This window comes from Crassostrea angulata, chromosome 8 (genome assembly GCF_025612915.1).
Source record: "Crassostrea angulata isolate pt1a10 chromosome 8, ASM2561291v2, whole genome shotgun sequence".
Lineage (NCBI taxonomy): Eukaryota > Metazoa > Mollusca > Bivalvia > Ostreida > Ostreidae > Magallana > Magallana angulata.
The window spans coordinates 5,144,293-5,170,235 of NC_069118.1; the positions used below are offsets into that span (position 1 = coordinate 5,144,293).

General features: G+C 31.4%; 1 protein-coding gene and 1 long non-coding RNA gene across 2 annotated transcripts in view; one reads left to right on the forward strand and one right to left on the reverse strand.

Annotated features, from left to right (window-relative positions):
• Window positions 1–17,732, reverse strand: part of LOC128160587 (uncharacterized) — a 53,510-nt gene extending 35,778 nt beyond the window's left edge. Inside the window, exons 1-2 of the mRNA XM_052823919.1 lie at window positions 17,660–17,732; window positions 10,854–11,099 (exon numbers count right to left, since the gene is read on the reverse strand). Of these exons, the coding sequence (XP_052679879.1) occupies window positions 10,854–11,099; window positions 17,660–17,732 (319 nt within the window). The remainder of the gene's footprint in view (window positions 1–10,853; window positions 11,100–17,659) is intronic.
• LOC128160589 (uncharacterized) lies at window positions 7,357–8,637 on the forward strand. Its single transcript, XR_008240305.1, has 3 exons — window positions 7,357–7,792; window positions 8,029–8,178; window positions 8,434–8,637. It is a non-coding gene; the product is annotated as an uncharacterized LOC128160589 (long non-coding RNA).
• Window positions 17,733–25,943: the final 8,211 nt, after the last annotated feature.

Consider the following 25,943-nt stretch of genomic DNA (forward strand, 5'->3'; position numbering starts at 1 on the left):
TTTCCTTCAAATTTTCACTGATGATGCCTCGCCATCTGAAGTTTGTACCCCCGTGACATTTTTTCAAAATTTACTTCCGGTCGGAAGTTATCGCCGTTTTACGATTTTTAAAAAGTCAATTTTGTCTCTCAGGTTTCTCAAAAATGAGTAAAGATATAGGGCTGAAACTTTCAGAGATGATAGATCTATCGTTTTTCTGGTGCACCTCGGTCAAGAGAATGTCCGTCGTTACTTCCAGTCGTCACCGGAAGGAAATTTGAAAAATTGAATTTTTCGACTTTTTTATTTTTTAAATTTTTTTTTTGAAATTTTTACACATTATAGTGACCCTTTTACCAATTCAGAATATGTAATTTGTTTTAAAATCGATCAAGGCATTCTCGAGAAATGTAGCGTCAAAGTTCTGAAGCGAGAGTCCGAGTAGCTCAGTCGATAGAGTCGTGGACATGGCCAAGGCGACCCGGGTTCAAGCCTCAAGTGTCGCAAATTTTTTTTTTACTTTTTTTCGCTTAGATCTACGGTTTTATCTTTGAATTGATAAGTATGATCTAATCTATTCAAAAATTGGACGGAAGACCCACTCGTTGCTCGCAACGAGATCGAATCTAGTTATTATTATTTTTTCACTTTTTCGTCTAGTGAACTGAAATTATCAGAAGTAATTGAATATAATAATTTTTAGAGGTATCTTATTTCTTATGTATTTGTTGTTTTCTTTTTCAGCGTAGCTTCCAGTCGTCACCGGAAGCACATAAGAATTTTTTTTTTACTTCTTATTTTATTTATTTTACATGGAATGAATATATCAGGATAAAATCTTATATAAGTCATATATTCAATGTTTAATAAGCAAACAAATTTTACTTCCTGTGAGATATCTCAAATACTGTGGTTTCATTAATATTTGTTGATTACCAGTTTTCGTTGATTTCGTTGTTAAGATTATCATTGAAACTAAATATTCATTGAACTGCAAATTGTACTAATACTTTGTATTCATAGGGTCATTGGCCACGAATTTACGTATCCTTGAAACTATGATTTTCACTTTATCCATGAAAATTGATACCCTTGAATACTAATGAAAGCTTTTCTTTTCCAAATCTGATACCTGTGAGATATAAGTCACTCTAAGTGGTTGTGACACAAAACATTTAGGGAATGATACATATTTGATAGAAGATGTGTTTTTATTAACAGGTCTTATTTTGTCAACTGTCATTTCCGGTTCTCAGCGGAAGGGTTCATCCAAATCATATTTTTAACAAGTTGAATTGAGTTTCTTGGGTGATCATCTACCCTGATAAACAGTGATGTAAACTAGCCAAATGAACAACAAGTTCTAGCTTTTCTTTTCATTAAACACTTCCGTTCTTTCATTTCCGGTCGCGAAACAAAAAGATTAGTTTCAAAGTTATCTCATATTTGGTAGAGATTTGAACAACAAACTTTGAGAGAAGATTGACTCATGATTGTGAAAATGTTTAACATTAGTTTTATTTGGTTAGCTGTTATTTGCAGTCCTCATCAGATCACAGAAATAACTAAACGTCTTGATATTTCAATCACAGCTATTATCATATTCATTATTTCTTTTTTCTACGTAGGAGAAGCAATGGCTTATAGTTCAACTGATACAAGTATATCAGAACGGAAGACCTTTTTAATTGTGTTTCCATTGCAACAAGAGTCTAGTCTTATGAGCTAGAGCCACGAAGGGTCAAAATCAGCCTAATTTTTTCATGAAAAATGAAACAGGCTGAGGAGGAAAATAATAATAAAAATAGTTCTTATAAGTAATGAACTCTAAATCTGTAGTACACAAAAAATATTGTATGACGTCACAACTGCACTGTAGACGTCTAAACACGCGCTCGTTGCTGCTTTTTATTAAAAAAGTATCAGTTTTTTTGTCTTTACTTCAAATGTTCGTGATGGCCACACCCTTCGTACAAAATAAAGAATATGTCTTTTTAAAGGACATTTAAAAAGGCATAAATAATGCATACTCTTATTTTGTTTTATAGGTGTGGCCACGTCGAAATCGAACTTTTCTTTCAGCGTCAAAATCCTCAGAACGATAAAATCCCGGGGAAACCCCTATGTTATATATATAATAACGGTGTTACAATGTTGGTCTAATTGAAAAACGGTTTTTATTGCAAATACATGTTAATAAAATGTATGGAATTGCTTTATTTCTTAGTTTTATTGGGAATAAAAATATATTAATGAAATCTAGTTGTTCCATTTATAACAGGCCCTATATATCGCATAGCCCCCTAACTCCGTCACTACCCATACTCCGTCACTTTCGGGAAACTCCTCGCCGTTTAAAATCAAGTGCGGTTATGACGTCATTTTTTGAATGTCAAAAATTTTCAATCAAATGTCAACAATTTACAACGGTTAAATTTAAGAATGTGTTCAAATATAACAAAATTACACTTTGTTCATTTTATGCAACAATAATTGCATGAAGTCAGCTAACACCTTTTCACGGGTGCACTAAAATAACGATATTTCTGATATGCGGGCCCATTAGATGATTAACGGTGGTCAGTCATTTTAAGAGAGGTCAAGATGAAACATTTCACATGTAATTTACTTTTTATTAAGGTCATTAATACATCTTTTTCAGTCCGCAATAGCATTCATGCACTAGACTTGATAATAACGTCAAATCGCTCATGCCGTAATTTTTGCCTTATACAGGGTTACAGATATATACGGTATGTCGGTGTTTAGAATATGCTACATTTATTAAAAATGTAATAAATAAATAATATAATCATCAATATATTCATTATTGATATGATATTTATGAAATATGTAAGGACAGAAATCAAACGGCTTCCATACATCCTGAAAAGGTCATTGTGGTTGTTGTTACAAGGACCCATTTTTTAATTCTGGCGATCATTTCACTTTGATGAAATTAAATACAATTTAAATTGTATCCACCGATTTTGCTTCTTTTAAAATGGCCTAGATACAAGTTAAATTGTTAATGTGTCTTCATTCCCTGGCGTATCATAGATCATGTAGGTGACGGAGTTAGGTTCATAAGTTATGATAGTACGTGTGATAAACGTCGTATTCAGAGGGCTTATTTAAATAATAATAAAAATATTTTTGTTGATAATTTTATGAATTATATCGTTTCAGATTATATTTAGTGATTGCAAATGATATAAACCGCAATTTTTTTTTTTAACTTTTGTGTAATATTACATGTTACTTATAGTTATTGACTTTATAAGAATTAAATTCATAGACATACATTTACAAAGTAATTGCAAATATATAGTAGATAACGTTAATACACAGTATAGAAAGCAAAAGCAAAAAGGAATTTAATTATTAAATCTTCCAGACTCATTAATGAACTTTTGATCTGCTGAAAAAATAAAGCAGTTTGTATTGTAAGACAAATTGTCACTACCCTAAAGAAGCAAATGTGAGTTAATTAAAATTGTTTCATCAAGCCTATTAAAAAGTATTTCAAAAAGATTGTTTTTTGCATTTACATAATTCTTGCATACAAAGAAAAAGTGATAAACATCCTCATTTTGACCACAAATACAATTGGGTGATTCAATAATGTTTCTTCTATACAGATCATAATTCAAAATACAGTTGTGTCTCAACTGCAGAGAAACGCGGAATGTTTTCTGCTTACGGTGACGGAGTTTGGGTACTCGGGGATATAGCATTACATACATGTATTAGCCAATGTTCTGACTGATATTTTTTTTATTACATTAAATTGTGGAACTTCACTTATTAATATGATGATGCTTGAAATCAAAAAAATGTATATCAATAGGCATTTGGTAATCTTTCGATTGATGCTTTTCCAAATTCCTACCCTCGACACCGTGTCGCCATGGTCACTGTTCACTCAACGGGAGATAACTCCAAATGATGTAGTAGATTTCACATAGCCAAAATTCTCTTCAAGATTGCGATAAACACAAGCTTAGAAGATGGAGGACACATAGATATATACCATGGATACAACGACTTGAATGTACGTATCAATTTACACAGATTGCGAAAAACACAAGCTTAGAAGATGGAGGACACATAGATATATACCATGGATACAACGACTTGAATGTACGTATCAATTTACACAGATCATGTATAGGCCTAACCACTTTACATAAACATGGTTCATGCACGTTCATGACGTCTGCATCTACAATACGAAGTGTGTAGGTCTATTTATCGAAGTCGTCATCCATGAAAATATTTTTCTTAATCAATGAAATATTTAATTTAAACTGTTAAAATGTGTGATCATAATTATTAAACAGTTATATAGTAATATTTTTGTTATGTTTTCAACTAAAGGTGCGATGGGTAGTGGAGTCGGCGAATGCCCGAATATAGAGGTGGAAGTACCTTGACAAAGTTCTCCCAACAAACCAAGTCCCTTACATTGGAGACTACATACGAATTATCTGCGCCATCTCTAACAAATTCTTACCTCCACTACACCAGGTATTTAAAATAACATATGCATTATGCGCGGCGCGGAACTAGAATTGTCTTGTAAAAATTCAGACTTGTTCAATGCAACCAATAAAGTGCAAGTAACAGAATTGGCCATGTGACCCCCCTCCCCCTGGTAAACCACCTCCCTTCCTGGGAACAATTTCTGGTTTTGCGCATATGCATAAAGCTTTTTACAGGAACTTTTCCAACGTTGTAATAAAGTGACATTTCAGTTAAATTATTTTGATTGTTTCTAAATAGCCCATGAGGACAATGTTGCAGTGGCGGCTAAAATGTTGCATCTTAGTCGTCAGGTCAATGGGCTGAAAGAGCGAGTGAAGACAGAGAGCTTGCACAGTAGGAAATTCTCGATGTGAAGAGATGCTTCAACCATCGATGATTTCCCGAAAATGACCGAGGAACAGCTACGTGAGATGACGTGTGGGTCCTACCAGCTTAAACTAAACTTAGTATTTAACATTAAAAGAAATTGTTATATGGTCTGCTTAAGTGCATGCATGCTTTTTGATTTTTATCAAAATATTAATTTGATCGAAAAAAAAATCAGGACATCTTGGACATAAAAAAATATTATACAAGACGATAAACCGCGCATGCGCGGGAATTAACACTTTACACATTATTATGATAAAATGCTTTATATGTTGAACAATATGTTTGGTTCATTATTGTATCTACTTTGTTGAACAATATTTTTGGTTCATTTGTATATAATTTGTCCGATATTTTCCTTTTCTTATTTTTTCAAAATTGAAATGAAAAACAAACTGATTTTTTTACTGTATTTATTTCAAACCAGTGAATGGGTTTTTAATGTATCTCTCCATAAACTTGGTTCTTTAGGTCAATTTTCTATATAATTTCTATAATACTCTTTATAATCATTATGATAATTTTAGATAAAAACAATCTGGAGAGGGAGGGGGTGGCGCATCCCCATTAAACCTCCCCGTTTATTGCATACATCATTTATCCATATAGACGTAGAATTCAATGACCTGTTCATTGATGTTTACAAATTATGTCTAAAGTTAACAACCAATCTGTCGTGGTATGAAAATGTATGAAAACACGCTAGATTATGCATTATTATCCATTTGCATACATATTGTAAACCTCCCCGATGGTTAATTCATCCTTCACTTTCCGCCATGATATCAATTTGGCAACCCGTTTCTGGACACACCGCTCTAGAAAGTTCTTTCCATTAAAACTAAAGTTGCAATAATTTTTTTTATCAAATGTCTGTATTAATCAAAGTCTGATCCAAGGTATCTGCCTGCGATGCATAAAAACCTCGTCCTGCACTTTTCGTTAATTAGTCAATCAGCGTTCTTAGTTGCCTTGCTCTGAAAAGTTTTATCCCATTCTCTCACCAGAGGTCGTGCTTTGCAAACGACTGAGTATCAAAACTAAAATCGACCACTCAAGAAACGAATTGACTTATTTTATTTATTTGACATTTGTTAAATCTTAACTTTTGTGTTTTCTTTAAATAGGCTCACGGTAAATATATTCACTCGTTACGTAATCATTCAATATTATTTCATTGCGAGGATATATTTTGATCGAGACTATCCCTGATTTGAACATATTTTATTGTGTAAATAACACAAAAGGATTGAAAACAAGTTCTTGCAACTTACAAGTTCCTCTCCTTATGATAATACATACAATATAATTATACAATTGTCATAGTACATGTAATAATACATGTTACTTATAGTTATTGACTTTATAATAATTAAATTCATAGACATACATTTACAAAGTAATTGCAAATATATAGTAGATAACGTTAATATACAGTATAGAAAGCAAAAGCAAAAAGGAATTTAATCATTAAATCTTCAAGACTCATTAATGAACTTTTGAACTGCTGAAAAAATAAAGCAGTTTGTATTGTAAGACAAATTGTCACTACCCCAAAGAAGCAAATGTGAGTTAATTAAAATTGTTTCATCAAGCCTATTAAAAAGTATTTGAAAAAGATTGTTTTTTGCATTTACATAATTCTTGCATACAAAGAAAAAAAAAGTGATAAACATCCTCCTTTTGACCACAAATACAATTGGGTGATTCAATAATGTTTCTTCTATACAGATCATAATTCAAAATACAGTTGTGTCTCAACTGCAGAGAAACGCGGAATGTTTTCTGCTTACGGTGATGGAGTTTGGGTACTCGGGGATATAGCATTACATACATTTGTTTTCCCTCGGACTGAAATGTCACATTTTCATTGGATTAAACATGGCACGTGATTGCCTCATATATCACTATGTAGGTTCTGTGAGGATTAATATTAGGCAATATGGCCGTCATTGGCCGCCGCCTCACCTATTCATCTCGATATTTCATATTATTTAACACAGAAATCGTGTTTAGTAAGTCATTAAAATATTTAGAGTAGTGGCCCTTTGGAATTATTTTTTTAAATTAGAGTAGTTGCCCTTTGAATATTGACGTCACATTGTTGTGTCTGGAGCAGAACAAAATGGCAGCGTCTAAATTTGCTCAAATCTCTGCAGAAGTTTAAAATTGAAGAGCAACAAAACATTGTAAGTAATATGGCTGAAGCAAAGACTTTTTAAGCGTATTTGAAAGGTGGTATTGATAATTTTGAAGAGTTTAAATGAGTTTAATTGGACGAGATGTAAGGCATCTTGTACATGGCTTTGCGTAGATCACCGCTATTTGTGAATGAATATGTCGCTTGATAGTCCTCGGGAAAACAAAACACTAATTAGGTTAGTTACTGACTCACTACGGAAATATATTGGGTTGATCAATCTCGCCTCGCCATCTATGAGATTGATCAACCCAATATATTTCCGTAGTGAGTCAGTAACTAACCAAATAAGTAATAGTATTAGCCAATGTTCTGACTGATATTTTTTTTTATTACATTAAGTTGTGGAACTTCACTTATTAATATGATGTTGCTTGAAATAAAAAAAAATGTATATCAATAGGCATATTGTAATCTTTCGATTGATGTTTTTCCAAATTCCTACCCTCGACACCGTGTCGCCATGGTCACTGTTTACTCAACGGGAGATAACTCCAAATGATGTAGTAGATTTCACATAGCCAAAATTCTCTTCAAGATTGCGAAAAACACAAGCTTAGAAGATGGAGGACACACAGATATATACCATGGATACAACGACTTGAATGTACGTATCAATTTACACAGATTGCGAAAAACACAAGCTTAGAAGATGGAGGACACATAGATATATACCATGGATACAACGACTTGAATGTACGTATCAATTTACACAGATCATATATAGGCCTAACCACTTTACATAAACATGGTTCATGCACGTTCATGACATCTGCATCTACAATACGAAGTGTGTAGGTCTATTTATCGAAGTCGTCATCCATGAGAATATTTTTCTTAATCAATGAAATATTTAATTTAAACTGTTAAAATGTCTGATCATAATTATTAAACAGTTATATAGTAATATTTTTTTATGTTTTCAACTAAAGGTGCGATGGGTAATGGAGTCGGCGAATGCCCGAATAAAGAGGTGGAAGTACCTTGACAAAGTTCTCCCAACAAACCAAGTCCCTTACATTGGAGACTACATACGAATTATCTGCGCCATCTCTAACAAATTCTTACCTCCACTACACCAGGTATTTAAAATAACATATGCATTATGCACGGCGCGGAACTAGAATTGTCTTGTAAAAATTCAGACTTGTTCAATGCAACCAATAAAGTGCAAGTAACAGAATTGGCCATGTATCCCCCCTCCCCCTGGTAAACCACCTCCCTTCCTGGGAACAATTTCTGGTTTCGCGCATATGCATAAAGCTTTTTACAGGAACTTTTCCAACGTTGTAATAAAGTGACATTTCAGTTAAATTATTTTGATTGTTTCTAAATAGCCCATGACGACAATGTTGCAGTGGCGGCTAAAATGTTGCATCTTAGTCGTCAGGTCAATGGGCTAAAAGAGCGAGTGAAGACAGAGAGCTTGCACAGTAGGAAATTCTCGATGTGAAGAGATGCTTCAACCATCGATGATTTCCCGAAAATGACCGAGGAACAGCTACGTGAGATGACGTGTAGGTCCTACCAGCTTAAACTAAACTTAGTATTTAACATTAAAAGAAATTGTTATATGGTCTGCTTAAGTGCATGCATGCTTTTTGATTTTTATCAAAATATTAATTTGATTGGAAAAAAAATCAGGACATCTTGGACATAAAAAATTATTATACTAGACGATAACCCGCGCATGCGCGGGAATTAACACTTTACACATTATTATGATAAAATGCTTTATATATTGAACAATATGTTTGGTTCATTTTTGTATCTACTTTGTTGAACAATATTTTTGGTTCATTTGTATATAATTTGTCCGATATTTTCCTTTTCTTATTTTTTCAAAATTGAAATGAAAAACAAACTGATTTTTTTACTGTATTTATTTCAAACCAGTGAATGGGTTTTTAATGTATCTCTCCATAAACTTGGTTCTTTAGGTCAATTTTCTATATAATTTCTATAATACTCTTTATAATCATTATGATAATTTTAGATAAAAACAATCTGGAGAGGGAGGGGGTGGCGCATCCCCATTAAACCTCCCCGTTTATTGCATACATCATTTATCCATATAGACGTAGAATTCAATGACCTGTTCATTGATGTTTACAAATTATGTCTAAAGTTAACAACCAATCTGTCGTGGTATGAAAATGTATGAAAACACGCTAGATTATGCATTATTATCCATTTGCATACATATTGTAAACCTCCCCGATGGTTAATTCATCCTTCACTTTCCGCCATGATATCAATTTGGCAACCCGTTTCTGGACACACCGCTCTAGAAAGTTCTTTCCATTAATACTAAAGTTGCAATAGTTTTTTTTATCAAATGTCTGTATTAATCAAAGTCTGATCCAAGGTATCTGCCTGCGATGCATAAAAAACTCGTCCTGCACTTTTCGTTAATTAGTCAATCCGCGTTCTTAGTTGCCTTGCTCTGAAAAGTTTTATCCCATTCTCTCACCAGAGGTCATGCTTTGCAAACGACTGAGTATCAAAACTAAAATCGACCACTCAAGAAACGAATTGACTTATTTTATTTATTTGACATTTGTTAAATCTTAACTTTTGTGTTTTCTTTAAATAGGCTCACGGTAAATATATTCACTCGTTACGTAATCATTCAATATTATTTCATTGCGAGGATATATTTTGATCGAGACTATCCCTGATTTGAACATATTTTATTGTGTAAATAACACAAAAGGATTGAAAACAAGTTCTTGCAACTTACAAGTTCCTCTCCTAATGATAATACATACAATATAATTATACAATTGTCATAGTACATGTAATAATACATGTTACTTATAGTTATTGACTTTATAATAATTAAATTCATAGACATACATTTACAAAGTAATTGCAAATATATAGTAGATAACGTTAATATACAGTATAGAAAGCAAAAGCAAAAAGGAATTTAATCATTAAATCTTCAAGACTCATTAATGAACTTTTGAACTGCTGAAAAAATAAAGCAGTTTGTATTGTAAGACAAATTGTCACTACCCCAAAGAAGCAAATGTGAGTTAATTAAAATTGTTTCATCAAGCCTATTAAAAAGTATTTGAAAAAGATTGTTTTTTGCATTTACATAATTCTTGCATACAAAGAAAAAGTGATAAACATCCTCCTTTTGACCACAAATACAATTGGGTGATTCAATAATGTTTCTTCTATACAGATCATAATTCAAAATACAGTTGTGTCTCAACTTGGTATGTAAAATATTAATATTGCGTTTACCAAATGAAAAATATTTTGGAGGCTGAGGAATACTTTCAGTTATGTTTTTCTTGAATATGTGGAGAGGTTTCTTGTGTGATATATTGAGACATTTTTTGTTATTCCTGACTTGGATCTGCCAAAGCGTGTTCACCACCTTACACTCATTTTTGCTATTTCGGGCTTGTTTATCAAAAATGAAAGTAGGTACACAATGTAATTTCTTAAGTAATATTTCTTAATTTAAAAAAAAAATATTTAATGGTCATTAACTCAAAAATAAAATCCATTACCTACTTTTTTTTAAAGTGAAAAAGAACACTACAATTAAAAGTCTTTAACACGCATCAGATGGTTTTTCATTTCCATCATAAGATTTTTTTATTTTAAGTAAACGTAGTCCTTAAACATACCATTAGTTTTTACATAAATGTTTTTAATGATTAATAAGGGTAGAGATTTCGAGCTTTATTTTACTTGACAAACTATTCGTACAGCTCAATGTCCGTTTATAGCTTACCCCATCGGGATCCTCTGTCCTCCAACACCCAGTAATAGTCGACTTCACCTCTGTCGTCACTGTCGTAGATCACGTTGAAGAGGTCACATGACCCGTTAGCCATGTTGTACAGTAAGGACACACAGTCCGGTTCCTGGGAACACTTGGAGGCACAGTAACTACGACGGGGGAAATATCCCGACCATATTGCCATGTTTGGCTCAATAAGGTCAACACGGGTTGTAGTCCGTCTCAGAAGTATATCGTCTGGAAAAAATTATTGTTTTTATTTGTTGGTAAGTATTTTTATGAATATTCAAGTATCTCCTTACGAGATAACGTTTTGAAGAAAGATTTATATGTTAATGTATATATAACATTTATTTGTATGATTCATTTTTAATCTTGTGTGATAAATGGGAATATAAATTTAATTCTAAATATCTATGTTGTTTTTAAAACAAAAATGTAAATTGAAACAAGAAATATTTGACCACCTTTATCTAAAATCTCAAACATATATTTTAATCTTTTCTTATGTTTTATTAATAACACCACAGTTGATCTCATTCAACGAAATTCTGACTTTAGGGGGGTCTCGTTTAAGATATTCCAAAATTTACAATACTGCAAACTATTTTTTAAAATATTTTTTTGAGATATAAATCTAAATTTTAAGGATGAAAAAAAACCTTGTGCAATTTTTCAAAATTTCAAAATGCAAAACTTTATTTTATTTTTATTTTTTTATATAATTTGTCTGGGATTTAAAGCTTAAAGTTTTTTAATGTTCAATGCACAGTGACAATTCACTAGGAGCAATAGAAAATATTTACACTCTTCAGTGTCTTTGCCTGTGATAACACTGCGTATCGATTTTAACTATACAGTCCAATAAATTCTAAAAAAATGTACAATCGCGGCACAAGCGGGATGTGTTTATTTATGTTCAAATATTTACTGGTACAATTGCTGAAAATTATATAAATATAAGTTAAGGAAGGAGTCTTCTCGTTATCAAACATAGTTCTTATAATAATAAATTCATTAAATTTTGACACAGTCAAACGGATCATATTACCAAATGATTCTATCAGTTTTATCAAATTTGACCTTTTTGTTTTTGCATAAAGGTCAGGTCAAGGTCACTACATTTTTCCTCAACGTAAAGTATGATAATAATAAGTGTAGCTCTTTGTAGTTCTGTAGATATTTGTTTAAGATTTGAATATTCTATTCTTCAGTGAAATGATAGAATATAAGAATGTCTATCAGCTTATACTACCAATTTGGAATAAATATTTATACTAAAATTGATATTGCTTAGCCCGCATTTCCTCTAATTTTCTTAACTTCTGAAGAAATTTTTACTATTTTTTTATGCTTCAAATAATAAAATATTTCTGATTTTTATGTAAAATGAAGACTTTATAAAAAGATATGAATTGACAGAAAAACTAATATATTGATCATTTAATAAGAGAGAAAAATTGATTTTTTCACAAAAATCAGTGTTATCAGTATAGAATGGGCGCTTTAAAAAGCCTATAAACATGTAGTTTGATAGGCAAATCATATTTTAAAAGCATATTCTGAAACCTAAGTATCATATCTTTAGTTTACATTAGTGAAAAAATTGTTTTTAAAATGCTAAATCAAACTCATTAATATGCAGCAATTCTGAATTGCGCAACATGTGATATTTTCCCACGCCAATATTATGCCAAAAATAATGTCCCTGTTAGATTGTAAACTTTGATTACATTTTCTATGCCAAGTTGTACGATAATAAAAAAGAAAGAAAAATATTCTATTTTAATTTCCTCTCATCTTGATTTACTGAACAATTAATCAATTTTACGTTTGACAAGTCGAAAACCAGAAAAGACTCCTTCCTTAAAAGGAATCATTCTTTCATTATTATGAGGTCATGATTTCGGTCGGGGGCGTGTCCAAATCTATCACAAAGCCTCCGAAATTATCACTTCATGATACTCTAAGAATGATTCCTCTTTCCATAATTAAAAATAACAATTTTATTAATCTTCTGCTTCAATATCACTAATGTAAAATCAAAAAAAATCGGTGATAAAAGGAAACTATTTATTATGAGACTGTGTGTCACTGACGACAGCATTTACGCAAAATAGCTTAGTTAAAAAATAAAAATTGAATTCAGTAACAGCAGGTTTAATTTTATTTATAAAATAAACACCCCAAGATAATTCAAAACATGAGTATAATGAATTTGACTAGGTAAAATGCTAAAACGGCGGTTAGGTGTCTTCGTTTCTTGGTATTTTAAACAACGTGTATACATAAAGACACAGTATGATTAACTCATTCCTTCAACGCAGCAATGTATTGCTAAAATATATTGACAGAGCATTGAGACAAAAAAAAATTTAAAAGCTCGATGGTTCACAAAAAGGCGCGAAATCGTTCACGATCCTGTTTATACAATCAATGTTTATACTAAATGACTTACGTAGGTTCATAATTAAACCGAATTAGAAGTTAAAAAAAACAAAAACTGAGGTCAAAATCATTATTTATATAATTTTTGAATAGTTCAACTTCCCTCCCCCGCGTCAAAACATATTTAAGCGCAACAGATATTTCAAGAGAAGGTGCACTTTTCCGTTTTCACAATCTTTCATTGTAAAGACCTTCCACTTGTAATCATCTGTGTCAATTTTTATCACCCGTCCCTCTCTCCAGTAACAAGAAAGAAAGACATTTATTCCAGCAGGAAGGACTTAATTTGGTTTAAAATCTACAAAGTCGACCTCGTTCTGGTCGAATTTTTCCAAAGTCGCTAACGGAGCCGGTTTCATGAAAATTGCTCATGGGAGTTGTGTTCATTGTTAAACGATCAGAATTCTCTAAGAAATTTAAGAAAAAAATAAACCGAGTTAATGCAGTGAAAGAACGATTAATCTTTGTTATTATCCAATTCCAACGAAAAAGTATACGAATATTGATTCTTCCTCTTCAGTTTTCCTCACTTTCTCAAAAAATATTCCTCTTCTAGAAGGTATCCATCTTAGGATTCTTGAATTAAAATTGGTTTTTTTTGACGTAACAATAACGGTCTCATAACGTGACGTCATAGACCTCAATATTTGTTCGTGCAACTTCGGAGTAGAGTGGCGCGTAAACAAACGGCGGACCTTCGGACTTTGGCATGTTCGACAGTCGGACTTTGGCGTGCCGTGTCTATAGGAGACAGACCGTGGGACCTTAGTGTAACCATCTGGCTTTGGGATCCCTATCTCTAACAAACCATCAGACTTTGGCGCAGACCATCGGACTTTGCCGTGACCATCGGTGTGACCATCACACTTTGGAGCCAATCATCTTGAGTATAATCATCTTTATTCCAGCCACTCTTTGTACATTTATTGGTGTCGTTATTTTCATATTTTGTCTAATTCAGTTCTCCCGAACTTTGTAGTTTTATATTGTATTGAATTTGTCATGAATTTATTCCTTCCCTGAAAAGATTCTCATTGCATCATGACGATAAAGTTAACGTTTCTAAGGAAAACAATTTCATATCTTATGTATATATGTTCACCTAAAGAAGGATCCACATCGTACGTAGCAACAGACGCTTGAATAAAGGAAACAAAAAACAAAATTGAAAATGTGTTTGCATTTCATGTTTCTTCAAAGATTTATAAATGCTGAGTTAGGATGAAAACATGTTTAAATATCGTCGCATGGGGTATTTACGCGTCGGTGTCTGAAATCACGACATTTTTCCCATGAATTGCACAATAGAAATAAAGTAGAATTTGATTGTACTTTTGATAACTTAATAATAAAGTCGTTCCGCTGTGATCTTTCGACTTTGCTCCTAAATTCCCAACAGAGTAAATAACGTTAAATATGTACATTTTCCAGCGTCGCTGTCTATGATAGAACTATAGATCAAAAAGCAAGTTACGTTTACTTAATGGTTAAAAAAAGTTATGTTTCATTACCATGTCTTCTCCCCTGCGAATTAAAATGCTAGAATTCGCATGTTTTCGATAGATAAATTATCGTTACACTTTAAAAAATGTATATTTGTGAAAATGTACATTTAAACACCTTTAACTAGGATATTTATTTTTATACAACAAATAAACAATAAGTTTAAAATAAAAAATCAACAATGTTTGCTCGTTATGTTTGACTTTCCAAATCTAACACAAATTCAATTGAAAATTGCAGCTAATGACACTTTTTGTCAACTGAGGAGTATTTAATACATATATTTTTGAAGGTTTCATCATTGATTTAAAAATTAACACGATAAAAGATTTTTTAAAAATATATGGTGTGTGCTTTAAAAATAAACAGTTTTTTTTTAAATCTAATTTGAAAATGCCTGATGCTATTTTTCTGACACCTTTTTCATTACTGAAATTTACTTAACATTTCCTGTAAATTTAATTTTGAAATGTAATTTTATATGCTTTAAACAGTCTTTTTGAAGTTGATTTAAAACGCAACGATTTTAAAATGGTTTAACATTTTAAATTGATATTATCTTACTGCTTCAGATTGGTTATCAAAAATAAAATAAATTATACCTAAACCTTTACCTAAAATTATAGTGTGAATTTATAAAACAAACATACAGACGTTCCTCATGTCATACGAAGTAGCGCAGCAGCGCAATGCTCTGAAAGCGCAATATTATTTTAGATGATAATTTCCATACAAAACAATGTGTTATAGCCAATTTGACATTATATACATTTTCCGGATTGAGTTTGAATTTTAGAATATTCCGGATTTCCGGATTTGGTTTTGTTATTAGGATTTTTCGCGGGGACGAGCAGTTTAGATTTTTTTCCTAGTCCCTGTGCTGAACACCATTTACATTTACCATGTTTACTATGTTTGTTTCTACGAGAGAAAACTTCTAAGTTGGTAAGTGAAATCTGCTTGTGTATTGTTTTGTGCAGAAAGTTATGTATAAACGATAGATATAAATGTGTAAACAAAAGTGTTCAACTGTGAAGATGTATTTTTAGTAACATGTTAGATGTTGGCACAAGTGATATATCTAGAATGTTATATAAATTTAAAGCAATAAGTATCATCGTAGCATGTTTCTATTGTATGATATATCGGAAATTAAGGTTTCATTGTTTGGATGCGATGTTTTGTGCACTCTACCATAGGCGTACATATATATTTATTTTGAATTGTGTAATTTGCTAGTAGTACGAGTTTTGTTATATTTGCTTATTTACTAGAGCATATATATAAGTGAAAGTATTGTTTACAAGAACAGGGGCATATATATTTACTAGAGTGATATTTGTCATATGCTGAGTGTGTTTTGTTTGTTTATTCATAGCATCAAAACTTGTGTATGTTTTCTTTGTTTTTCCAGTTAATCACATCACGTCACATCACGTGTCATTACATCAAGTCACGTCATCATGTCGTAAATCATCATATTATAGTTATACAATGACTGAATAAAGATGTGCATTAGCAACAAGTTGACTCTTCCTTGATGGTAGTCAGTACACAATGTTCACCCTATGTTCAGTTAGAGTGAAAACATATTAACATAAACACCAGGCAAACAGCTCAAACAGTTCAATAATTTGAAAAAGGGTAACTTATTAAAATAAATCGTGTAACTATTATACATTATCAAATGTAATATGTAATTAATACACTTCTAAAAACATTTTATATCTATTACATTTTATACTCCTGTAAGGCAGTTTAAATCTTATTTATGGTAAATAATACTGTTTTAAAATAAAAAAAACCATGAAATCCCTAAAATATTCTTTCTTGAAATAAGATCATCTATAAGCATATCTTTTTTCGGTTTTGTAGGTTTCGGTTGTTTATATAAGATCAAGTCTATCATAGATATTAAGTCTATCATTGTTTAATATTCCTTAGAAAATTACTGAATTTTTCAGTACACTTTTACTTTAAACAAACAATGCAAATTTTCTGTTTATTTGCCTTTAAAACACGCTTTACAAAATTGTATTTCTTCAAGCAATTAAAATATTTAATAAAAACGCATAGTGTATATATATTTTGCTAAAGTTTATAGAAGTTTTGTATATCAAAGTTAAATGCTCACTGTTTCATTAATTGAACATTGTTAATTAAAGCCATGTGTCACAAATATCAAAAAAGTAAAAAATAATATAATCTTATATGAAAATCTAACTTAATATCTAACTTGATATCAAAACCGTGATATCTATCAACCTTTAATGAAATTTTACATTTATCTTAAATACTTTTCATAAACTGATTTTACAATATTATGATTTAAAAGATGTGTGTTTTTTTAGGTTTATCATCAAGACCTACAGTGCAATAATTGGTCATTTGATTTTAGTGTCATCATTTTCTAAATGAAATTATTTGCAAAAATACTAAGCATACTTATCTTTAAAAAAAAGTGCCTATTCACTTTCTTTAAACACTTTCTTGTATGATTCAAATTCTTCGGACATTTTTTCCTAAACCCAACACTTCTCCTTCACTTTTTCATTTTTTTTTTAAATTTTAACTTATTTCCATTATTGTATTTTAATGTATATGTATATTGTGAATACTCGCAAGTTAAACAATTTAGAGAAAGTGAATTAATTGTACAGCGTGGATCAAATCGCAATACTTTAGTGTTATTACATGCAATTTAAATATGATATAATAAAACATGAAAAATCTCTTTCTCTCAAAAATATCGCTTCATTTTTAGATTAAAAATAAATTTTCATTGGTACACAAATTATATATTTTTACCGCTGACGATTACCTAAACAACAGATTTTAATTCCTACCTGTTTTTCCAAAAGAAGACAGGATGATGCGTACACACAAAACGATTACTATATTTTGTGTATAGCGTAGCATTGTTCAGCACTTAATTTCAAATTAATAGTAAAGAACCAGTATCAGAAATGATAAAATTGTTATACTCGCACTTATACTGTTGCTGTTCATTTCCGAGAAATGGCGGTTGTTTTCAATCAATTTTTAAATTAAAGCAAAGTAACTTTATTGATTAATTGTATGAGTAATTGATTACCTGCAATCAAAGATTAATTTTTAGGACGACATTAAAAAAAACATTCAATAATCTACCTGTTTTTTTTTTATTTTATGATGCAATGTTAAACAAAATTTGAAAACACAAAAACCATATGTTGCCGACATCTTTAAAAATTACATGTGATTGTGCTTTTGGAAAAAGAATGCTTATGGCCTTTTCAACAGGAATATTATGGTGTCGTTTTATATAAATATGCACACACCATATCAAAAGGACATATCAAAAGTGACCGTAAAATTGATTGAACCTTAATAATGTAAAGTAAGCGTAAACTAGCCGCCATTATCTATTAAAACCCCTTTCCAATAGCAAAAGAGAAATCTAAGGGGGTTCAAAATTTTGCAGCCATTGTATTTTGAACCCCACTATCTAATAGTAAAAGAAAATTGGGGTTGCCAATGTCTTGCATTAATAATATTATTAACCCATTTTTTTTTTATTTTATAGGGTGTTCGCAGCAGAACAATATTGAACATATACTGCTTCAGCACTAGGATCTGTAAAGTTAATATTAACTATGTTAAAAAGAGCGATTCAAGTGAAGATGACATAATGCTAAGCTTCAATGTACGCTCAAATTACCTGTTTATATTTTATGAAATATTAATTTAAAATGTACCAGTCTGTGTCAATTGATCACACAAAATCATAAACGAAGAAAGAATGGAGTTGTAATGAGAGAAGTACCTGAAGTATATTAAAAATGTACATTTCCAAGAGTTTTAAAAAAAATTGTAAAATTTATCAAAATTTATCAAAGGAAACGCAATCAAAAAAAAATTCTGAGGTTTATGGAAACAACGACAATAGTAAACACAGAGATCGATTTAAAAAATCACTAAACAAAGTTAAAATACACCAATAAACACATATAGAAAACGTACTTAAACAACCTTATTTTCGTACATGAGTAAGAAATCGATTTGAAAAGTAACTTAAAAAGAAAACAAACTGAATACTTTGGAAATTTATTATCCGCGGACTTTCTGATGTTTTACATTCATAAATGATTCTTACAATACTCAGCTATTTAATATTACCTAAACACTTCATCTCTGACAACACAAGAACATGGGTTTTGAAGTCAAATTGAAGTTGGGACCTGCATATTAATTATTTGTTATGCCCTAGAGATCTTTCGGCAAAAATAGGAATAATTGGAAATACGGCCTTTGAATTAAGTGATGGGTTTATTTGAAGAGATAAAACAACTTTCATTTAAAAGTTTGAAAAAACTGATTTTGATTTCTTAAAAATAGATGAAATTACTCAATTGGTTTCACTCTTAAGATTATTTAGATGTCGATTGAAACCTTAATCATATTTTTAGATCTTAAAGTATTGAGAAACTACTAAAAAAAGTAAGCATATTATGTTTATCAGTGAAAAATTTATTCTAAAATATTTATTCACAATTACAAAAGTTGGGACTTCTCTGCATGCATTAAATTTCGAGGTAAAAATTTTATTTTTTTTCTTTACAGATCACTTTTATATTATTTTCCCGTACTAATCGTTGGGTATTTTTTTTATCACAAACGTCAACTTATTGGAAAAATACCATCGAACTCCAACGTTAACTGTGTCTTTTAATAAAGACACGAAAAAAAACCACGCATACATTTCAAATATGTTTCGACAAAACTCATTAATATATAGTTTACTTTTTTTAACTCGTTGGGTAAAGCAAGTATACAACCACACATTCTTTCATTTTATATTATACACTCACAGTATTCACATTTCAATTTGTCCAATCCAAATATAAAACATATGACGTAGACTATGTAGTATCTTTAATTTCAAGTTTCATGGGATTTTTGGAGTCGACGTAGGTATGGCAATAACAATTATTGATTGATAATAGGTCGTCGATATATCTGAATTACTCATCAGTCAAAATATGTTTGACAACGTTACATGTCAACTTGTTTGTTTGATAGGGTCTTTTTGAAAATAAATGAATTGATGCAGCTAGAAAAAACATTACATAAAGTAATAAAAATTTTCTCATTATGTAGGATCAACGATCAGTCCAGTTTCTCTAGTATCAATCATTATGGTGACTGTCCCAAAGTGAGGACAAGGGTCCCTGAAGCTTCTTCCATTACAGTCATGAGCATATCCATACAGGATTGGTTTTGATCCTGTCAGAGATGTGAACGTTCTATCAGTTCCATTTACCACCATGTTCTGTTAACAGACATATCGCATTTTTGAAGTATTTTAAAAACATAACGAACATACCATTTACAACTATAATTCCAGCTGTGTTATACATAAAAAAAAGCATGCGGTACACAAGTTTTACCTCTATCTGTAATTTCATTTTTAAAAACTCTGTCTTTTCAACGAATCGCAAATAGCCGATTAATACTGTTGATTTTGTATTATCCAATATGAGCTGCAATGATAAACAAAGATGTTGGGGTATTTTAAAGCTATAAAATCTCCGATTTGTTACAGTTGGATAGATCCAGTATTCTCCGTCTGTTGTAATACCAGAACAATTTGAGACAGTGTGACACGACTCTGGAACTGCAAATGACAATATTTTTAAATTTGAAGTTATTTTCGTTATTTGAGAAATAGCATTCCTTATGAAAGAAACACAAAAATTACGACTCGGTTCCAGAATATTGTGCATGTATGATATGCATAACATTTATCATTCTATCTTTCCACCTGTATTTATATATTAACCTATTGTTTGCTTTGATATGTCATGGAAATGTAAAACTCAAACAATCAATGTGACGTTTTGTGTAAACATGTTCATGAAGGAAACAACTCATAAATGTACTTGCTACTAGAGCGTACGGTATGTGCCATCAGACTTTAATCGACAGAGTGCTTCATTCAGTAACTACGAAAGTCAGCATACTATGGAAGATGGTTCGTATGTGTATGTGTCACCTCTTTATCCCAGATCTGTGTCAGATTCAAGGATTGTGAACATTTACATTTTCTAGATAACCTTGTTCCAAGTAATTAAATCCTTGGTGACAAAGGTTTTAATTTACATTTAAGATACCTGATCAAATGTCATCTGGTGTTAATCTTAACATGCGTCGACATTTCGTAAACAAGATTCATTTTATTTGTTAAGAAGTGTGTTACAAATTGCTAAGACGAGAATTCGTTTTGAAAAAGTAATGAGTTTTTCATCTGCAAGAAATACCAAATTTTAAACCAAGTTCCAGCTAACTACTGGCCATTGTGTACCAAAATAATGCAACCGTGTTCATGTCTCGTAAATCTTCAAACATTTTGCTTAATTAGATTGTTTAGAACCTACTGTCTTTGTAAAGCAAAAGGCTGAACGTGACTCATAAATAGCTATATGTTGGGTCTGATCGGTTCTGCACCTCTACCTGAAAATGAATAATACATGGTGAGCAATGGGGTTGATAGGTGATAAGGCAATTGGAAGAGGCCTCAATGACTTGTGCAGCCACAGTCCTGCATAAAATAAGACAAAACTAAACTAGAGACGAGCTCGTTGTAAGCAACGATTAGGTCTTCCGTCGTAGCTGCGTCATACTTAAGACGGAATACAAAAAAATGATACCTGACCATGGTACAATATTAGATGTATAAACACTGAGTAAATGAAACAAAGTACTATACTACATGTATATATAAGCCAATACAGATCTTTAAAAGTTTTCCATAGTTTGATTCGCCGCATGTTGTTTTTTCAGCTGCATTTTATTTTGAGAAACTTACATGTATCTAATCATCATAATTGACTTAATATAGACAGAATATGGACGACGATTATTTTCACGCAATGGGTATGCCCAGTATGAAGCTAAAAGACCAAACATTTTAAACGATTTTTTTATCGAACGCAAGCGCCAATGAATCTTTTAGTATATATGCCGAGACCATGAAATTTTAAAGGGGGTTTTGAAGAATAATTCTGTTTTTCGAGGAGGGGGAGCATGCGCGGATCAGAAAATGTTCCGGGGATGGGGGTTGAGGGTCTGACGGTTGAGTGTGCCAGGGGATGTCCGGGGCATATTTTTGGTAATTTTTACATGTACATGTAATTCAAGGAAATTTGCAGGGGTGGGGGTGGGGTGGGGTGGGGTCTGTAACCCTCTCCCTTCCCTTCTAGATCCTTGATGGTAAAGACCGGTGCCGGTAATTTTACGGTAATTTTTAACCATTTTTATTTCATTAATCATTTTCAAAATTTTCGGAATGCCAATATCACCTTTAAACGCAGTTAAAACTTAAAATTCGAACCATTTAGTCTTAGTGAGTACTCCGCAAACATGCATCTGCATACTAAAGAAATTGCAATATTAAAGAAATTTGGATGAACGATCTGGGCCCTAGGTCGTCCATCCGATTCTGTTTCAAACTAAGAGCTACAGACCTGCAGTTAGAGATTCTCAAACTCTTATTGATTATGTCAATTTATTTTGTCTCAAAGAATCATGGTTTTTTTTTAATCAGATAAGTTTTACCTTAAATGAAAGAAAGAAATCGGACACGATTTTCAATGTTAGCACTTTTCAATTTAATGATTCAATAAAATTTGGATGAAGTTTTAAGATACTACTCTTCATTGCTTTATCCGAAATATTGCATGGAAAAAAATTTACATCGCTTTTTTTTAAATTACAAAAGGATATGCAAAATGAACTTAGATTATTCGCTAACAAACAAGCATAAAGAGAGACTGAGAACTTTTTTTCTTTCTTTTTTTACATCAAAAAATTTTTTTTTCTTCATATGCGTTAATGAAAACGTTGACCAGCAAGGGGTTCTATGTCGTGCAAGCACCTAGTTAATAGATTGTTACACGGGTCGACAACGATGACAGAAATCGAAAAGGCAATATTGTGGGTGAAGGATGAATGTGCAGTTTGTTTTTAGGTTTATTTTTGATTATATTTATCTGGATCAGTTTTGTTTGTTGGTTTGTTTTGTTTATTGAAAAGGGGAATAAAGAAAATGAGTAATTTCCGATATGAAGTCAAGCATATATTTTCATATTTTCATTGACTTAAAGCATGCTGGAAAAAGAAATATTGTATAAAGCAGGTCATGCATTCCTCTATGGTTTTCACAATTACATGTATCAGTTACTACACGTACTTACGGAGAAATACATTTCCAAAGAGATGATATCGGTAACTTATAGTTGGCAGTTAAGTTACAACTTGTCTTCTGCCACATGCAAGGACGTGTGTACTCCTGATTTAAAAATAAGTATTAAGGCCGGGGGGGGGGGGGGGTGGAGGGTGTCATCGCAACAACATTGTGTACTAGAGTTAAGGTAACTAATAATGCTTCCGATGAAATACTTTGTTTAGTAATGCAAGCTTTTAAGAAAGCAATATTCATTTGTTTAAAAAAAAACACTCCAATACTTTGTCTTATGTTCGCTATTTGTAGAACAAACAGAACCAGTATCAGTCCAAACCTCACTATATACATTGTTCGAATTTGATAGCCCTGGCATTGCATTGCTTTGCATGTACACAATATCTTTTTAAAATTCAACACTTTAAAAAGTGTTTATCTATATGGCTATTAATCTATATGTACACATAGTGTACACACGTGATTCAAAATACCCCAAACGGAAAACGGAAAAGAATTCAGTCACTGAGTCTACATTTAATAGAATTTGTAGAAAACACATTGCGGGTCTGAATGTTTGTTATTGTGTCAATCTTTCAATATACATATTAACAGTTTGTTAATTATTTTCGATTGCTAAGGCTACAGCGTATTTTATGAACATTGAACAACATTTTTTCCATGCAATTTTATCCAAGGATGATAGCGAGTACAATGAAAAAACACAATTTATTTAACTACCTCTTTAAAACTGTGAATGTAATAAATAAATTATAAATTGCTGCTGAAGATGTTTTCGTTACAGTAAAACAAGATATAAAATACACAACACAAGATTTTGAAAATACATCACAAATATATAGAATATACATCACAAGATATGAATTTAGTTATATATATATAACAAGATATTGAATATGAATCACATAATTATAGGATGTACATCACAATATATAAAATAACCATAACAAGATACTAAACATAGATCATAAAATTATCGAATATACATCACAAGATATAGAATAAACACCGCAATATATTGAACATACATGTACATTACAAGACTTTTTCATCAATGCGCTACGCGCATTGATGATGTTTTCCGGTCAATTTTTTCTTTGATACGTCGATCAATAGAAAAATTATTATCTTCATTTCTTATCATTTAATAAAACATTTTCAAATAAAAAAATGTGAAGTGTCATTGATCAAAAATGTAAATAATGTGAATGAAGCGGCGCGTATGAATACAAAACAACAACAGCAACAATATTCAAAATGGATGCTCCTTCAGCTGATGCAGAGCTATTGAGCTGAATTAAAGGATTAAACGCAAATAGTGAGTTAAAATCTGAACCGGCTGAATTGAAAACGAAAGGAAAATACATGCGATAGCTTGTGATATTATTCACTGTGCAGAAAAACTCGTAATAAATCTAGTTTTCATGTGAGATCGCTGGAATATGCAACTGGACATAATCATCCAAGGAAAGGCGATCGTGGATGAAAATAGCTGATATGTCGACAGAGAATTGTATGTATAAGCGACTTTTGTAAACGTTGTGGTAACTAGATAGCCAGTGATGTACTAAAACGGTATTTGTGCCGCTTGCAATGCGCCGAAGGAGTTGATGCATTACTCATAGCTTTTCTTTACGACGCTTATTCTGATGACAGATGATGTACGTGTGTAAATTCAAAAATCATCGTTACCAAATTTGAACAGCAATGTTACCGTGATAGTTTATAGGCCTATATGTTCGTTATAATATTCCTGGAAAAGGAACAGCCAGCCTCGCTGTAAATGTTGATTGATCTCAAGCAGACGAAATCGTGAGAGGACGCTTAATTCTCTATTTCGTGAATCAAATAATGTGTTTTGTTTATTTTTGAAGGTTAAATTTTCATTTTTTTATATTCACAAGGTTGCATTTTGTTTGCTGACAATAAAACAGACACAACTTTACATTTTGTTGACAGTGTATTCCCGTTCTATAAATAGTGTTAGATCAGAACAGTTGAGAAAAGTAGATCCGGCAAAAATTTTATTGATTCAGGTATCAAAGAAAAATCGACCAATCAGAAGCGCCGATATCTCATCAAATGAATAAATATTAAATGATTTTTGAATAAAGCAAAGTTTTACTCTCTTAGTTATTCAACTACAATCAAATTCCATTATTAGACTTAGTTTAACTGCTGTTTTACCATTTGTTTTGCACAAACGTTACAAAAAGAGATATTTTCGTTTATTTATTTAAACTTGAATGTTTGTAGAATTATCTAAGACATGTGAAACTTTGTTTTACAGAATTTCCAAATATTACTTATTAGTATTCTAGGTTGAGTTTTTTTTTTTTCATGAAGCATTTGAATACATTATGTGGTATATATTCTCTTTTCTATGACGCTGCCTCGTTTTAATCTTGGTACACGAGTTAGAAATCGATTTAAATTGTCACTCAATTTTTTAAATGAAATGAAAAGTTAAGAAATATTTGCATACTTTCTGATGTCTCAATTTTATTAATTATTTCCACATATGTTTAAATGGTACATGAATCAATACACATTAAAATACTCTGTCCAATGACATCAGAGGAACAGGGAATTCTAGTCAAATTAAAATTAGTCCCATCAGATTAATTGTTATTCATTGTGGAATATACGGCATAACAAAAAATGAAATAATGTGACGGGCCTTTTGTAATTTTATACACTGTATACCATATAACAATCTAATATTATATTTTTTCGATGTTAAACTGTTGAGAAACTACTTTAAAAGTCAGCCAATTTATAGTTATGTGTGAAATTTATCCTAAAATATTTTACTGAAATCATAGACTTACCAATAAAGGTTGCGACTTAAATACCAAATTGTTGGAGATTCATTATTTCTTTTCCACATT